Below are 17,323 nucleotides of genomic sequence, written 5' to 3' on the forward strand. Positions count from 1 at the left end.
CGAAAATTGAAGAAGATGAACTGAAGAAGAAATGATTGAATAGAACTAAGGGTAATTTTGTCCAAAATGGTTGAAAGTGTCTAATTTGGTAAGATGGAAGTAAAGTGAATTAGATATGTAAAAAGTCCCTCTTAATTGGGTTAGATTTGTAATTAGCCCTATAAATAATACTAAATTATAAATTATATATAAAAAAATCATGATAAATTATATACAAATAATTATAATTATAATAAATAATAATGAATTGAGTTAGGCTATATAAATAATACTAAATTATAAATTAAATAAATTATATAATAATAATAAAATAATGATGAATTATATATAAATAATACTAAATTATAAATTATATAATAATAATAAAAATTGTATATTGTTTCAAAAAAAATAAAAATTGTATATAAATAGTTATAATTATAATAAATAATTATATATAAGTAATACTAAATAATAATAAATTATAGTAAATAATGATGAATTATATATAAATAATACTAAATTATAAATTATAACAAATTATATATAAATAATTATAATTATAATAAATAATTATAAATTACTGAACTGAAATTAAATTAACTGAACTAAATGTTATTGAACTGAATTGAATTTAATTCAATTGAATTTATTTATATTGAAATTAAGTAAAAAAGATCAGAGTTTTAGGTACTGTTTGATAAAACTATTATAAGTGCTGAAAATATTGAATGATTTAATTTTTAAAAAGTATGAGTTGATAATGTTTAACTTAAAATGATAAGTTAAATATTTTGACTTATCAAAATAAGTGGTTTTTAACTTAATTAACTAATTTAAGTAGTGAAAAAACAACCGTTATCAAACGCACTTAAATTAAATAAGTGCTTAACGTTTTAATTTAAGCAATTAAGTGCTTTATCAAACAAGACCTTAGATGATGAAAAACTTAATCGTGAATGAACTCAGATCATCTTATGAGGATACTTCCTCCACGAAAGAAAAAAAAATTTCCTAATCGGAAAAAATTAAGATTGAATATGTTATTTCAAAGAAATCTATTATGGTCTTTAATATTTTTTATTTGAAAGGGTAACTAGAAAGTGAAAACCCAAGCTGAGGTGGATTGAACATGCTGAGCTGGCATAATATAAATGGAACAGACAGCACAATTTCCAAAACGGTGCCGTTTGCCACCATCCGATTGACAGCGTATACAATATTTCCTTCAAACTTCCAAAACTGAAAATTTGATGCCAAATCTATGGATTTGTAGGATTCATGCACAAATTGATCTGACTCTCTTTCTCCTGCCTTCTTCAGCTCTTTCTCGCTGAGAGACTCACCTCGGATCCTCCTCCGATCCCGAAAACCCTAATCTGATTAATCTCTTTACACTCTCCAAAACCCTAATCAGAATTCTGTCAGATCCAATCACTCGTAGATTCATTTTCTCTGATCTCTGGTACTGTCTCTTCTATTTTTTCTGTTCTGTAGTTTTTTGATTATTAGATCAGCTCTATTGTAAATTCGTATAAGCATATTCATTTTGTGGTTATCTGATTTTGGTTGTAAGTTTAAATGGTTTGCAATTTACGTTTCCGTTTTATTTGTTCGTTTTTAGATTTCGAGTTGATGATGTTTATTCAGGATCCTTTTAATAATTTGATATTCTGCATAATTGTTCCAGATAATAAGCGAGTTGAGATTTTGGATTGGTTCTATTAATTGAGAATGGCAGCTCCTGTGCCTCCAGGGGCACCTAGGCAACAACCACCTCCACCTAACTATAATCCTAATTATCAGCCGAATCCCAATTCATTATCGGATACTATGCAAAATTTGAACCTTAATCGGCCCACATTTGCACCAAGTTCAGCTCCTAGGCCATCACCATTTGGTCAGCCACCTCCATTTCCTTCCTCGGCCCCTTCACAACCATTGTCACGGCCAGGCCCACCACCTCCTGGTGCAGTCCCAAGACCTTCAGTTCCTCCTTCAGGGTCTCCACCACCTACATTGCCCAATGTGGCTCCAGGTAGACCCACTGGCCCACCTTTTAGCCAGCAGCCCTCACCATTTGGGTCCAGACCACCTCCTGCATCATTTCCCTCGTCTACAGGCAGCAGTGCTGTTACAGGTCCTGCCTATATGGCACAAACTCAAGGACAATATGCACGACCAACAGGTGCTCGCCCAAGTCCTATTGCATCTTCTGCTAATCTATCACCTGCACCCCCTTCTAGTTTATCTGGTGGTTTAGTCAGTAATGGGCCACCTACAGCACCTTTCCAAGGTGGGGCACGTTTCCCTCCTTCTGGTGCACCACAACCACCAGCTATGGGTCCACCTACCATGGGGCCAACTAGGGCACCTCCTCAGGCATCAACAAGCACACGCCCTTTGGTTGGGAATATGGGGATGAGTGCTCAACAACGACCTCCATTTTCAGCATCACCTCAGGGGGCACCGTTATCTTTAGCACCACCTCAAGGGATGCCACCATTTTCTGCACCACCTCAAGGGATGTCACCACCGGTTGCTTTTCCTTTTGGGCAACAGACTCAAAATCTGCCAGTAAGTCTTAAAGTATCTGAATATGGGCTTTTTTTTTGGGTTATTTCACCACTTCACAGTTTTCAATCTGCTTGAAGTTTTCAGTTGAAGTTGTGTTAGTAAGTACTCTTTGCTTTAGGAAATAATGGTACTCTTTGCATCCTTTACAATTTCAGTTGAGGTTGCTTCAGCAATTACAAGAATTTGTTAATCTTGTACTAATTTTGTGATAAATATTGCATGACAAGTTATATGCATTTCTTCTCTCATGTATTGAAGATTCTGGATTCTAAATTTTAAGGATTATTTAGGTGGGTCCACCACCAATTATGGGGGCTGCACAACCTCCTGGAATGTATGGAATGCCTCCACCACCACCACTACCAAATCAAATGACTGCCATATCTCCTCTTGTTGGGCAAGCTGGAGGCCCTATGGTAGCACCATCAAAGATCGATCCTAACCAAATTCCACGGCCCATTCCTAGTTCTTCTGTTGTCCTTCATGATACTCGTCAAGGAAATCAAGCTAATCCACCTCCGGTATCTGATCTTCCTCAAATCCAACCAGAGATTTATGCATTTCTTTAGAGTTCATTATTTTAATTGTTATATGTTGTTCTTTTCTTATAATTTGTCTGTTGTTGCAAAGCCTGCTACAAGTGATTACATCGTTAGTGACACTGGGAACTGCAGTCCACGCTACATGAGGTGCACAATCAATCAGGTTGAAGAAAGACCTTAACATGCCTAGATGACAGTTTCTTTTTGGTTGCAATTTTTTAAATTTTCCCCGTTGTTCAGAGGGGCAGCTATTGATTAGTTTCTCTTTTAACTCTCAGATTCCGTGCACGGTTGATCTGGTTAATACATCTGGTATGCAGCTGTCCTTGCTGGTCCAACCATTGGCTCTTCCTCATCCGTCTGAAGAGCCTGTCCAGGTGATCTGTTGGACGTTCTTTAATTTTGTCTTTTGCCCTCTTATTTCATTCTCTGAATGAAGAAATGTTTGAATCACTTGTCGTCCTTTACTGTCAACCAGAGATTTTTTTGACCTTTACTGAAGAAAGTTGTTGCATGTTTAGATTGCTTGTTCAATAAAGACCTTCTCCGGTTGTATATAATATAAAATTATTTTGTGGTTATAGCTTGTGGATTTTGGAGAAAGCGGTCCTGTTCGCTGTTCTCGTTGCAAAGGCTATATCAATCCATTCATGAAGTTTATTGATCAAGGAAGGCGCTTCATCTGTAACTTGTGTGGTTAGTGTACAGTAGTTTTCATTATTGTTAAATTGAACTATTCTTGTGGTTTTTGTGGGAATTTGATACTGTATTCTACTGTGATTGAACATAGTATAGTCATCACTATTCATCGCCTTTGCCTGATTACCTCAAAATACTTGTAAATTTTTTATGCATCACATGTAATGTAGGTTTCATAGCTATCTGAACTTTCTTCTGCTTACTGCTGCATACTATATTTATAAAATTATTTTTCTAATGTTTGACTGTGTTGTCTGCGATTAAGATTTTATGGTTCAGGGCGCACTAATATTTATCTTGAAGGTTATATTTTTGTTGGCATTGTTTCTTAGAACATATTTAATTGGGCTTTTTTCTTTTTTAGTTTTTAGATTCATTTATTATGTTCCTTGAACAAGTTGGCTGGAAAATGCCTTACATTTCTTTTGACCCATATCTTTGTAGGATTTACGGATGAGACTCCACGAGATTACCATTGCAACCTGGGACCGGATGGTAGGCGCAGGGATGCTGATGAAAGGCCTGAGCTATGCAGAGGAACTGTTGAATTTGTCGCCACAAAAGAATATATGGTTTGTTACCTCATAAATATTTGCTGTATTTTTGGACAAATTTCATTTTTCATATGGTCTTTGTTTCTCTGTCTTGCTCAACAGGGATTCATCTAGAAAGTCCCAGTTATGCTACATATTTCTCATGTTTCTGCTTGTATGCTTTGTTTTTATATGTAACTAGTTGCTGTATTTATCTTGGTCCAGGTGCGTGAACCCATGCCAGCTGTCTACTTCTTCCTTATTGATGTGTCCATGCATGCCGTGAAAACAGGTGCTACTGCTGCAGCATGCAGTTCAATCAATCAAGTTATTGCTGATCTTCCTGTGAGTTTTATGTCTATTTGCTGAACTTCAGCCTTTCATGGAACCTTAATGGACTCACTGGCACAATTATCATGTTCACACATTGCTTGCTTCCATCTATACACTCAAAATCCTCTTCCAGCTGACTTATCTTCGTCCTCCTATCATTCATGCATTTTTTATGTTTCTCTAATTGAAGAAATCTGAAAATATGTTGTTTGCAACTCATTATCCACAGTGAACAGGAAGTAAAGAGCTTTTATACATATTGATTATCAATGACTTCCTTGTTGCAGGAAGGACCAAGAACGATGGTGGGAATTGCAACTTTTGATTCTACCATCCATTTTTACAATTTGAAACGTGCATTACAGCAGGTAGTCCGATTTTACATAATGGAATGCCACTTGGTCATTAACTATCATTTTTCTTTTAATTGCATGTATGTGTATGCTAGAAAGTAGTTAGAGCTTTATTGTTTTGTTACTGTGTTTGCAAGTCTATACTTTGATATGTATGCCCTTATCCTAAATGAGCAATATTTGAAGCACCATCAAGGGTACACTGCATCTGATATATGAAATACAATACGTAATTTGCACTAGTACAAATGTCAAGTTTCAGGTTGATTTTCATAATTTTGTAACCATTAATCCTACACGTTTAATTCAAGTTACTGATTTCTTTTGGAGGTTGGGTTTGCTTAGAGAATGCTTATCTGATCTGGTTTGAGGCTGTGGGGGAGGGTGGAGTACTGGTACTTGTGTCGATATTCAGTGTTCCAGTTCTGGAGATTGAAGCTAGGAGATTTGTTCATTTTGTTCTCTTTGTTCATCGTCCATCATTTCATAATCTCAGCAAGTTTTGATGCTTTGAGTGTGTATACATGTTTGGTGGATTATCATTAACAAGCATTGCAACTAATTTGAATTTTGATGCATGCTTGCAGCCATTGATGCTTATTGTTCCTGATGTGCAAGATGTCTATACACCTCTGCAAACTGATGTTATTGTTCCGGTGTCTGAAGTTAGTTTTCTAACTTATGTTTCTTCACTGTTGCAGTACATTTTTTGATTTTATTAAGCCAGTATTTCAATATATCTATGCAAGTTATAGCCTTACAGGTCATGTTATTTGCAGAGTTCAGAATTTTTTTTAATTATTATGTTGATCATGTGAATTTTTAGTGCCGTCAACATTTAGAGCTGTTACTGGAAAGCATTCCAAGCATGTTTGACAATAGTAAGACAGCTGAATCTGCTTTTGGGGCTGCAATTAAGGTATGATGTTCTATAATGACTACTAGTCTATCTACAGTGTATGAACCATCTAATTGTTGTCAGAATCGGAAGATGTGTCAATAAGCATATTGGGGTATTAGTATGGTGAATCACAAATTTGTTTTCGAAAGCAATGAAACATGCCTCTCATATGCTTAACCAAATGAAACTGTATCCCATGTGCTACAATACAAACCATGCATGCATGCACGTAGATGTTTTGTTGTATGCAGTCACAAGGTGATTTTCTTACTGCACCAATTATGGTATGCTAGCTTCCCTTGACCTCTTAAATTTTCAAAAATGGTTCTAGTAACTTGAAAATTTAGTATACAAGTTATTTTAAGAAGGCGTAACAAAAAAAGAAAAAAAGATCTCATCTCTTCTCTCTGTCTCCTTTCCAAATATATCCTATTCTTTCAGTTTTATCAATGCTTATCTTGAACTATAACATCTGTTTACAAGTTTACATCTTTCTTTAGTAATAGCTTAAATATATGTGCAGAACTTACAGAATTACCTAAATAAATAGCAAATAATATTTTTTAAATTCCTTCAATCATTTACTTGCCAATTTTGTTAAGCTAAACTTTTAGGTAAATCACACATATGCATTATCACCTATCAACCAAATTAGTTGCATTCCAGTATTTAAGAATTATATTCCAATTTAATAAAAATTATAATAAAATTTAAATGACATGATTTTTTTTTTTCATTTTGTTTATTAAATTTGAATTAGATAAAGTTAATGGACCCATTCATAATAAATAAGTCCAGAGATTTAAATGTCGGTAGGATTGAAATCAAGTGAATTGTAGTTTAATATTGTTGTTCACTTATTCTTAGACTCTTAAGGACCAGTTTCTGTATTGCATCTTCGCTCCCAAAACTCAAATTAGCGTAGTTGATTATCTGAAAAAATAACATTATATAATAAAATTTGATATGTAATTGCTATTGTATTTATTGTATGGTATATTAAGTTATCAAGAAAAACATGTATTAGTATTTATTGTCTTAGATGGAATTAGTAGTTCATAAACTATTATTTAACATATATTATACTATTACTTCTCATATTTCAACTGATCTGAAGTATATTGAATTATTAAAAAATGCTAGTTATTTTGTAAATGTTATACCAAGTGAGAAATAAAGAAAAATATTTGTGTGCTTATTACTTTTACAAATATATTTTGTCTAGTGATGTAACTAAGTAGGACTGCTGTATGTATATTATTTTTGTTTGCTAAATTGCTATTAAATGTTATTGATAAAATAGTAAGAACTTAATTTCATTGAAAAACAAGAAAAGTTTTCGAGGAATTGCTTTGCATTTGGATGAATTCAATTCAACTTCAATAGATTAAATACACCGCATAGTGTGGAACTAGTGGTGTACATGTTAATAATCTGAAAAAGTATATTTTAAGAGAAGATGTTATTTAAATGATTGTCATGGTTTTCATAGAAGAGGTTCGGCCAGGTGTATGGTTCTTGGAGCAGTCTGAAAAGGATATTGCATTTTCCTAATATTGTTTGGTCACAAGATTTTCATGCCATAATTTTTTTTGTCCATATTTACGTAATGTATGGGGTGATGCATATATTCCCTGACCAGTGAAATGATAAATTAGTTAATGGTTGAGGTAAAATGCTGTACCAAACAGTTCATGTTAAGCATCCATTGCTGGAGCAAACTAGTCAGTTTGAAGTAGCAGCTCTATATGGTGCTTGAGGCTATTTATACTGTTGTTTCCTTTGGAAATAGAAAGATATCCTTTTTCACTGTTGTTCCACGTATACATGTAAACCAGGGGAACTCCAGTAGTATATGCTTTGTAAACACATTATACTGTAGTTCCTAGATGCATGTGGGTTTAATCATTTATTGGGAACTTATTCTCTCCCCTGTTCAGGCAGCCTTTTTGGCAATGAAGAGTACTGGAGGGAAGCTTTTGGTATTCCAATCAGGTAAAAGCAGTACCTCGATTCATTTGTTGTTCTTAGCCTATTTAACATGTCATAAATGATAGAGGCTTCTTAATGTTTGAATATGCAACGAAATTCTATGCCAATAAGTTCTCCTTTTCTTGTTTACTATGTAAATTTTATTTGGTGCGACAAATTGAAGCGCAATGCTATTCTTTTGACTTCTGCCCTTCATCTCTGAGGTTTTGGTCTTCTAATCATAGGGTTATGTAAGGAAGTGATTATGATACCCTATTATAATAGCCATAAGCTTAGCTGGTGTTCCCAATAGCCAATGTAATTCTCCTAGCAGCCCATATACTGTGCTGAGGTTTATGTCAATGATGACAGGATGATAGACGTCCATAAAATTAAAAAGGTTATATATGTGAGTTTTAGTGTAGGACTAGATCCTAGGGTTGGAGACAACAAACTGGAATTAACTTGCGCTGGTTCTCTGATCTTTGGCTTCCTTAGCCAGTTCTAGATCTTGAAATTTAAACTATCCAGTCTATGTAACTGTCAGGTGTGATATGTTTTTCTGGGTATTGATTTTTGTTTGTAATATGTATTAGCTATTCTTACTATTCCTACTTTTTGTTTGGGAGAGTTGTTCAGGCCTCGGATTGCTTCCGGTATTTAGGATCTATTATCCAAACGGATGGAGAAGTAGATGGAGATGTTGCTCATAGACCAGCATTGTTATATGGTACGGAGTGTTGGGCAGTGAAACACTGCCACATCCATAAGATGTCGGTGGCGGAGATGCGTATGTTGAGATGGATGTGTGGTCACACGAGAAAGGACCGGGTGCGTAATGAAATAATTAGGACAAAAGTAGGGGTCACATCTATTGAGAATAAAATGAGAGAAAACCGACTAAGGTGGTTTGGCCATGTGAGACGTAGAGCGCTTGATGCGCCGGTTAGGAGAACCGAAGAGTGGCAAAGGGATGTAGTGGTGAGGGGTAGGGGAAGACCTAAGCAAACTTGGAGGAGGGTGATCGAGAGTGATATGAGTTTATTGGGAATTGAGGAAAATATGGTAGTGGATAGGACGGAGTGGAGGGAGCGAATCTGTGTCGCTGACACGACTTGATTTTCACGGTTTTATATGATGGTTCATGTTAGCCGACCCCGAATCATTTCGGGACTAAGGCTTTGTTGTTGTTGTTGTTGTATGTTCTTTTCATTATAAGTTCTTGAAATGGAGTTTATCTAACAAGCTTTTCGTTTTTCATTCTTTTCTGTTCCTCAATGTTTCCTCAGTGCTTCCATCAATTGGCATTGGAGCTCTTTCTGCTAGGGAAGCCGAAGGAAGGAGTAATATTTCTGCTGGGGAGAAGGTGTGGACAATATATGTATTCTACATTCTGCTATTTGAGATTATAGTTATGTTACTAATATTTCAAATCGAGATTAGCATGTATTTACCAGAACAACTAATGTACATTGTCTCTTATTGTGCATATTGGGAGAGAGAGACATCAATTTTGCCACACACATGCCATACTAAATTTAAATAACCTATCCGATATGATTATGGAATTTTTTAGACTATGTGCTTCTGGTATTTAATTCTTTTGCCTTCAATATGGTTTGAAAATTAATAAAGTGGAAAATGGATTAGACATTTGGGTCAATTTGGATAAGTTATATCTTTCATTATTGTAAGGCAACTTACAATTGTTAAATAGAGATCGATGTTCTGATCTTTGTGCCCGTTTCCTATCATCTGATATTTAGCTGATGAATAATAATTTCCCATCTCCTTTTCAATAGGTGCAGCTTCCCGACAACTTGACGTTTCTTCTTAGAATGCATTCATATGTTTGTCATGCCAGTTTTGGAATCTTTGAATCAACCCTGTCATGCACCAGTTTTTGAAAAATATGTAGATAAACAAAAAGGACTAAAACTGGAAGGTTTAAATAAGTATCATTTGAAATTGCGCGTTAAATTTAGCTAGCATATGCATATTTTCTGCACTGTTTTGTCAAATACCCAAGTTCATTTTTCCTCTAGTTATGTTTTCTCTTAGTTTTGTTTGTTGTTTCAGTAGATAGTATATTTATTCAATCAATAGTGACCTAAAGCAGCATTACAGCCTTATGGTTTTATTTAAAATGTTCTTTTCTAGGAAGCCCATAAATTACTTCAGCCAGCAGACAAAACATTGAAGGAACTGGCTATAGAATTTGCTGAATATCAGGTGACTTCTATATTCCCCCTGTTTTGAATTGTAGTAAATGAAATAGTGGTAGAAATGTGTATGGGTTTGTTGCATATTTTGCTTGATTTTAATGAGCCTTATTTTCTACTTCTCACCTTCCAGGTCTGTGTCGATGTATTCATCACTACCCAGGGGTACGTGGACATTGCATCTATCGCTGTTATCCCCAAAACTACTGGAGGACAGGTATTAAATGAGCATTTACCCGTGTAGCATGTAGGAGGTCGAATGGAACCAGTATAAATGTGCAGCATTATTCATAGATCTACATATGTGCAAATCCTTTCTGTTCGCTGTTTTTTCCCACACTAGTAGTAACTGAGGATTAATAACCAATTATTGATGGTCTGGTATGCTGATGTATCATTCTTGTCTTGTCTATATGTATTTATTATCAATCTATTCTACATATACTCCCCTTTTATTGCTTACAAGGCCTCTGCATGTCTTTCAATCTACTTTTTGTTTCTGAATTTTCTGTGGATGTCCAACATTTGTTGTCCATAATATATTTAGGATTTTGGATTCAGTATTCCTAGCAAGCAATGCTAGATCCTTGGTTTCATTTCATGGTTTTGGTGCTTGGTTCATATTTCTTAATGAGAGTAGAGAAGTTTGTTTAAATGAGATATTCTTTTTCTTCATTTTTTTATATATTGTTTTAATTTGTTTTATTTGTTTGTTGAGAGGACTATGAATATATATCCATAAAAAATAACAATGAGAATTTTCTATGTTGCATGTCCTGCTTGTTTTTCATAATTCCAGGTTGTGCATTTATTAAGGACATTTTCATTCACTGCTTTATTATTATCAATAATGTATACACTCTTCAAAATATGTTTTATATCTGTGGCACATACTTGAATTTTCTCCTAATATTACCTGTTACGAATCGGAATGAAATTGTACAAAATCCTTTTTCCGACTATAGTGTACATGTACTGTATGGATTCTGAGTTTATTCTTTAGGCATTTGGCTTATTTCACGTGTCATCGTCAATTGTTTTACACTCTTGTACAGGTTTACTATTATTTTCCCTTCTCTTCTGTTTCTGATCCTGCAAAGCTCTACAATGATCTTAGATGGAATGTCACAAGGCCTCAAGGTTTTGAGGCAGTAATGCGTGTGAGATGCAGCCAGGTAATAGTTGTGGGGTATCAAATATTTTGTAATCGCTTCCTCAAAGGTGTTATTGATTGAATGCAGTAATGGTTTCATCTACCTGCAGAATACTTGTAAGTTGATTAGGCTTTGTTTCTTTGTAGGGTATTCAAGTTCAACAATACCATGGAAACTTTTGTAAGCGCATACCAACAGATGTTGATCTACCTGGGGTTTGTAATTCTTTCATTAACATATGTTGTTTTGTATTGTTACTAGCTGATGTGCAAACTTGATTTTTGTTCTGGTCATAGTTATAAAAAACGTGCCTTAGGCCCAAAAGGCCCTAGTCTCCAGCATGTTGCCTGGGAAGCCAAAAGGTGGGCTTTGTTCAAGAGGCGCGCCTTTCTAAGCCTAGCACCCTAGGTGCAATTTTATAAGACAGCAGTTTTTTTAGTGTTCCAAGTTAAAAAGTGGTTGTTTCAATCTCAATCCTTCCCTATCTATTATCATCTACAGTTGAAGAAAGTGCTTATCCTTCTAGAGTAGGAAAAATATCACTAATAGACAATAGTATACCTCTACTGTAAGTGCTAAGCCTGAGAAGGCTAAAACACCATCTTCTGGTGTTTGAGAAACAAACTCCTATGAACCATAGAGATGAGGAGGAAGAAGAGTCTGATTTTGTAGATGAGTACTTTAAAGATGAAGATAATGGGATTGAGAACCTTGAAGGATGTTGGAGATGATAGTGGTGACGACTTTGAAGAATGATGAATATGGACTATGGAGACTTTAGTCTTGATGAAAAATAGTTTAGTACTTCAATTTATTAGTTAATTAACTTAGGATTTGGTTGTGTTTTAGATTTAGAATTTATTATGATGAATTATGATTATGGAAGAGTCAATAGTTAATTTGGACTTTACTTCGTGCTAGATTTTAGGATTAAGATTATGGATAATTGGATATGCTTTAGTATTTGACTATTTGTTGCATTTTAGAAATATTAATTGTTGTTATTTGTGATTTTTTATATACATATTTTTTAGTGCTGTCTTGTGTTGATCAGCCGCGTGCCTGCGCTTTGTGCCTAGGCTCCAGGACCCCTGGCGCTGTGGTGCACCTTGTGCCTTTAATGAATATGGTTCTATTACTACTTAACTTTATGGTCACACCTTATATCAATAACTGACTCTTGCAGACTGTAAAACTCTGTAATACACCATCCGACACCGTTTTTGATGTCAAGCTCTTCCATCAAACTAAATCTGGAATCGTTTTCTTTTGTTGTGAAAGAAATATTTATTATTTGATGCTGATTGATAATTTATAATGCTACTTTAATCCCTCTCTTTTCCTCTTTTGTTGCTGCTGATACTCTATTCGCCATTGTGCAGCTTTTGTTACTTAATTACTTCCCAATTCTTTCCATCTGTAATAATCGTTTCTTGTTTTGCAGATTGATTGTGACAAAACTATAATGGTGACCCTGAAACATGATGACAAATTACCGGATGGTTCAGAGTGTGCCTTTCAGGTTGATTATGTAGTTAGCAGTCTGCTGTAGTTTTTAATTCATGTGTTGTTGATTTGTTAATGAACCCCTATTTTAAAATTTAGAACATGATTCTCTGATTGCAGCAATTGACAGTAACCTAGCATTGTATTACAATTCATGTGGTGTTTTTTTTACAATAAAATAATTAATTGCCTTGTACTGTTTGCAGTGTGCTCTACTTTACACTACAGTGTATGGCCAAAGAAGAATCCGCGTTACAACTTTATCATTGCCATGCACCACCAATTTAAGTAATTTGTTCCGCATGGCGGACTTGGACACGCAATTTGTATGCTTCTTGAAGCAAGGTATGCGTTGTCTTACTGCCAATTTGGTTCTGTTAAGCAGCATTTTGCTCCATGTTCCATCAGCCATTAACCTCATTGACATCTAATACGTCAGCTCAGAGTGTCAATGACTCAATATTAATTTCATCTGTAAGACGAATGACTTTTTTGTGATTTGCTTCTCCTTAGCGGCGAATGATATTCCTTCAACTCCACCATTGCTCGTCCGAGAACAAGTTACAAACTTCTGTATAAACATTCTGCTCGCATATCGTAAATTTTGTGCTACAGTATCATCATCAGGACAACTTATTCTTCCCGAGGCGCTCAAACTTCTGCCTCTGTACACCCTTGGTAAATGCATTCGTTCTATTTTATACTGATTTTTAAGATACATTATGTTTAATTGAAATCACTGCTATGCTTCTTATTTTCCTTTGGCTTTTCAGGGTTCAAATTTAACTAAAGCTGATTTGTATTTTCTCATGTTGATGTGTACTGCTTTTACCTGTTCTTATTAAAACATGGCCCTTTCTTTTTCCTTTCAGCATTGATTAAAAGCATAGGATTGCGAATTGATGGAAAAATAGATGAACGGTCTTATTGGATTACGTATGTTTCCTCAGTTTCCATTCCTTTAGCAATACCGCTGGTGCACCCAAGGATGATCTCTGTACATGACCTTGATACCCAGGCATGATCGAACACGTTTTTTTCAAGTGATTTTATACTATAATTGGTCTTATATCCAATCCAATGGTGTTTTCTGATGGTTGACAGGAAGGAAATGAATCTGTTATTCCACATGCACTTCCACTTTCTAGTGAACATGTGAGTGATGAAGGAATTTATCTCCTTGAGAATGGTCAAGAAGGATTGATATACATTGGGAACTCAGTTGGTTCAACTATGTTGCAACAACTGTTTGGCATTTCATCTGTTGATGAAATCCCAGCACAGGTGATCTATCTTCAACCTTATGAAAAATTCACAGTTGCTCATTGTTATTGCTTCTTTGGGAACAAGTTATATCGGAGCCTCGAGACTGGTGTTGTTGGGAAGCCTAATATACTTCTAGTATGTGCATGTGCGACAAAATAGGTCACTACCCCCTGTAGAATGTATCAAGGGATGTGAAATATATTTCATTATTTAGGGAGCCTTGGCAGCTCTTTTATTCAAGACAACTTGTATGAGGTTCTCAATTGTGTTGAGATGTGAAGGTATGAAAATTTATGGGCCTCCATGATAGTTAAATTTGGCACATGCTCGTTTGGCTTGACCATCTTTTGGGGTACTAGAATTGTTCCCTCTACTCATGCGCATGTGAAGCAATTATCTGTGATGGTTCATAAGTTAACGTGTTCGGTAACTTTTTAAAGTACACAACTTCAAGTTGTTCATTAGTAGAAAAGGTTTTGCATCCTGCTCCTATATGTATATGGCCATTTTTTGCAACTGAACTTTCTTTTTCTTTTCGTGTTCTCAGTTTGTCCTGCAGCTATACGACAATCCATTATCAAAGAAGTTAAATGATGTTGTGAATGATATACGGCGTCGCAGATGTTCTTACCTACGGTATAAGTGATGTTTCAGTTAGCTATTTCATTATGGGAGGTTGTAATATGGTAACTAGCCTGATTGATTCCTAATGTCTTCTTGCAGCTTGAAGCTGTGCAAGAAAGGAGATCTGGGTATGTTTTCAACTACTCTCAAGTGTGTGAATAATAATAATTATAAAACTACTCTTAAGTGTGATATATTCAGAACCACCCTGGATAAAGCGAAACAAACTACATCATCTGCTATAATTAAAATAATCCTTTTTGGCCTCTTTCACATAACTTCCACTCTTTTAAGTGTGATATTCGGAGGACTAAGTGTATACCCTGTTCTGAGGGTTTTCGTTTTTTGTGTCAGGATTCTTCTCATACTTGATTGAAGACAAAGTTCCAACTGGAGGTCTATCCTATGTTGAGTTTCTGGTGCACATCCATCGACAGATCCAACTGAAAATGTCTTCGTAAGTTCTTGGTTCCTGGCAATGGCAGAAGTGGCTTACAAGTAAAATCTCACATCCGTTCTATTATTGAACATGGTCTCTGGAGGCAATGATGCTCAAATTGTTCATTTGTAGAAAGCAAGCTTAGCTGGGACGAATTTTGCAATGAGAGTTTTGTTAGTGTGTTTCTTATACTTTATATAGCATTTGAAGAGCATTATATAATTTTGCCTTCTATATTTTTAGTTTTAGCCTGTCCTTTCGTTTTCTTTTCTGCCGATTTCCCAAAGTTGCTTATATTTTTCTTCTCTAGCTACGTTGTATACTGCAGGATCATCAAAGTATACAAAAGAAGGGTTTTGGGTTTGAAAACAGTTAGAATCAGTATATGGACGGGATGGAATAAAGGTAAGACAACATTTGCTGTAATTTTTAAACATTTGGTGAATTGTATACCTTACTATGATCATTCCAATGAAGATGGTTTATATGAGCACAAACTTTGCTTTTTGCTATTTTCTACTTTCTTTTTCTTTTTGCAAATTGGGAGATGATATTCTTCTGTAGTAGCGGATACCAATAGTGAATAAGGTGGCGATAGATCAAGGATTATCCGAAAACTGTGGGTATATGAATCGACGGGGATGTGGAATCCCAGAAAAAGTTGGGGTTGGGGTTTGGAGATATTTTATTCCTGAAGCGGAAATGGGAATGGGAACAGGGATTACTATATCTGCCCGGTAGGGATCCCTTTTCTATCCTGCGAATAATCTTAATATTTATATATTTTTTACTATATTTAATAATATCCATTACATGTTTATTAAACCTTTTATTTGAGAACTATATTATTATTTCATATAATAATTAATAATAATGAAATTATACTCTTTTTTCTATGTAATATAAAAATTAAAGCAATCAGTGGTAATATATAATCTTCAAAATTTGAAGTCCTAAATAAATCAAAGATTATATATAAATTTTAATTCAATAAGAAGGTTGAAATATCAGGTTAATTTTGTAATCATGTACATATTGAAATAAAGATATAGGCTAGTTATATAACCATTTTAATAAAAAATCTCGATTGTTCTCGTGAACTTTTTTTTAATAAAATAACATTTATAATTTTTTATTAAAATAACCAGTAGAGTGGTTAGTTATATAACCATTTTAATGGTTTTAAATGTAATTTTTTTTGGCTATGGGATTCCTCGTTAACCATGGGGATCTGTACAAGGAAGGGATGGGGATGAATTTTTTTCCGAAATATTTAATTGGGATTTTCTAAAACTGTCCCTGTAAACATTGGAGATAGAGTGGTGAAAATGCTTCCCTGTTCTCGACCCATCCCATTAGCACACCTAATAAGTGAATTAGTATTACAATCCCATCAAACGTATCCTGAATGTTTTTTGTGAAGCGTCGGGTCAGAAGGCCAACCTCCAAAAATCTCGGATTTTATTCCCCAATAACATGCCAGGGAGCCTTGGAAAATCATCAGTACTGAGCTGAATATGCCTAGTACTACTAACCTGGGGAAATATCTAGGTGTCCAACTCTTTCATAACCGTGTAAATAAGGCAACCTTTCAGCACGTGGTGGATAGGGTATAGGCACGACTGAGTGGGTGGAAATTGCGGTGCCTGACATTAGCTGGCCGCACGACTTTGATTCGATGCGTGACCTCTTCCCTGCCCTCCTACTCCATGGAAACTGCATTGTTACCTAACAGTATGTGTCATACACTGGATAAGTTGAATAAACGCTTTTTATACGGGGTGGGGGGGCTCGGATACTCAACGTAAGTTATCCAGGGTTAGGTGGAGTAGTGTCTGTAGACCTCGAAGGCATGGCGGGCTGGGTATTCGTAGCTCGAGGGAGGTGAACTTAGCCTTAGTTGCGAAGTTAAGTTGGTGGGTCCTTGTGGCAGATAAGTCCTTATGGGTTCAGGTTATGTTAAAACGCTATGGTGGGAGACATACAGACATGGAGGTTTTTTGTTATGGCTCATCCCCTAGCTATATTTGGAGGTGCATTGTGAAGGGTTCCAAGTTGCTTGAGCAAGGAATAGAGAGATTGATTTCTAATGGTGTAGAGTCACGGTTCTGGACGGATTCCTGGGTTGACGGGGTTCCCCTGGCAGAGGCTTGTTCTGCACCATTACCTAAGCCCATTCGTGCCTTGTCTGTAGCTAATTACTAGAAAGTTGAGGGGTGCTGGG

General features: G+C 35.4%; 1 protein-coding gene across 1 annotated transcript; it reads left to right on the forward strand.

The window, feature by feature from the left end:
* Positions 1 to 1,231: 1,231 nt before the first annotated feature.
* On the forward strand, positions 1,232 to 15,596 carry LOC136206765 (protein transport protein SEC24 B-like). Its single transcript, XM_065997928.1, has 25 exons — positions 1,232 to 1,444; positions 1,670 to 2,556; positions 2,847 to 3,077; positions 3,187 to 3,261; positions 3,377 to 3,475; positions 3,683 to 3,794; positions 4,242 to 4,369; positions 4,556 to 4,675; positions 4,951 to 5,031; positions 5,604 to 5,681; positions 5,843 to 5,935; positions 7,858 to 7,912; positions 9,178 to 9,254; positions 10,049 to 10,120; positions 10,244 to 10,327; positions 11,166 to 11,285; positions 11,411 to 11,479; positions 12,709 to 12,786; positions 12,977 to 13,115; positions 13,284 to 13,448; positions 13,643 to 13,788; positions 13,875 to 14,054; positions 14,584 to 14,672; positions 14,760 to 14,788; positions 15,015 to 15,596. The coding sequence occupies exons 2-25, from the start codon at positions 1,714 to 1,716 to the stop codon at positions 15,119 to 15,121; spliced, it is 3,270 nt and encodes a 1,089-aa protein (XP_065854000.1). The 5' UTR covers positions 1,232 to 1,444; positions 1,670 to 1,713; the 3' UTR covers positions 15,122 to 15,596.
* Positions 15,597 to 17,323: the final 1,727 nt, after the last annotated feature.

Source organism: Euphorbia lathyris, chromosome 9 (assembly GCF_963576675.1).
Source record: "Euphorbia lathyris chromosome 9, ddEupLath1.1, whole genome shotgun sequence".
In the NCBI taxonomy this organism is placed as follows: domain Eukaryota; kingdom Viridiplantae; phylum Streptophyta; class Magnoliopsida; order Malpighiales; family Euphorbiaceae; genus Euphorbia; species Euphorbia lathyris.

Coding starts and splice junctions, on each gene's coding strand:
- LOC136206765 (XM_065997928.1), top strand. CDS start 1,714: ATGGCAGCTCCTGTGCCTCCAGGGGCACCTAGGCAACAACCACCTCCA. Junction 2,557..2,846: donor AACAGACTCAAAATCTGCCA/GTAAGTCTTAAA, acceptor AGGATTATTTAG/GTGGGTCCACCACCAATTAT. Junction 14,673..14,759: donor CGCAGATGTTCTTACCTACG/GTATAAGTGATG, acceptor GTCTTCTTGCAG/CTTGAAGCTGTGCAAGAAAG.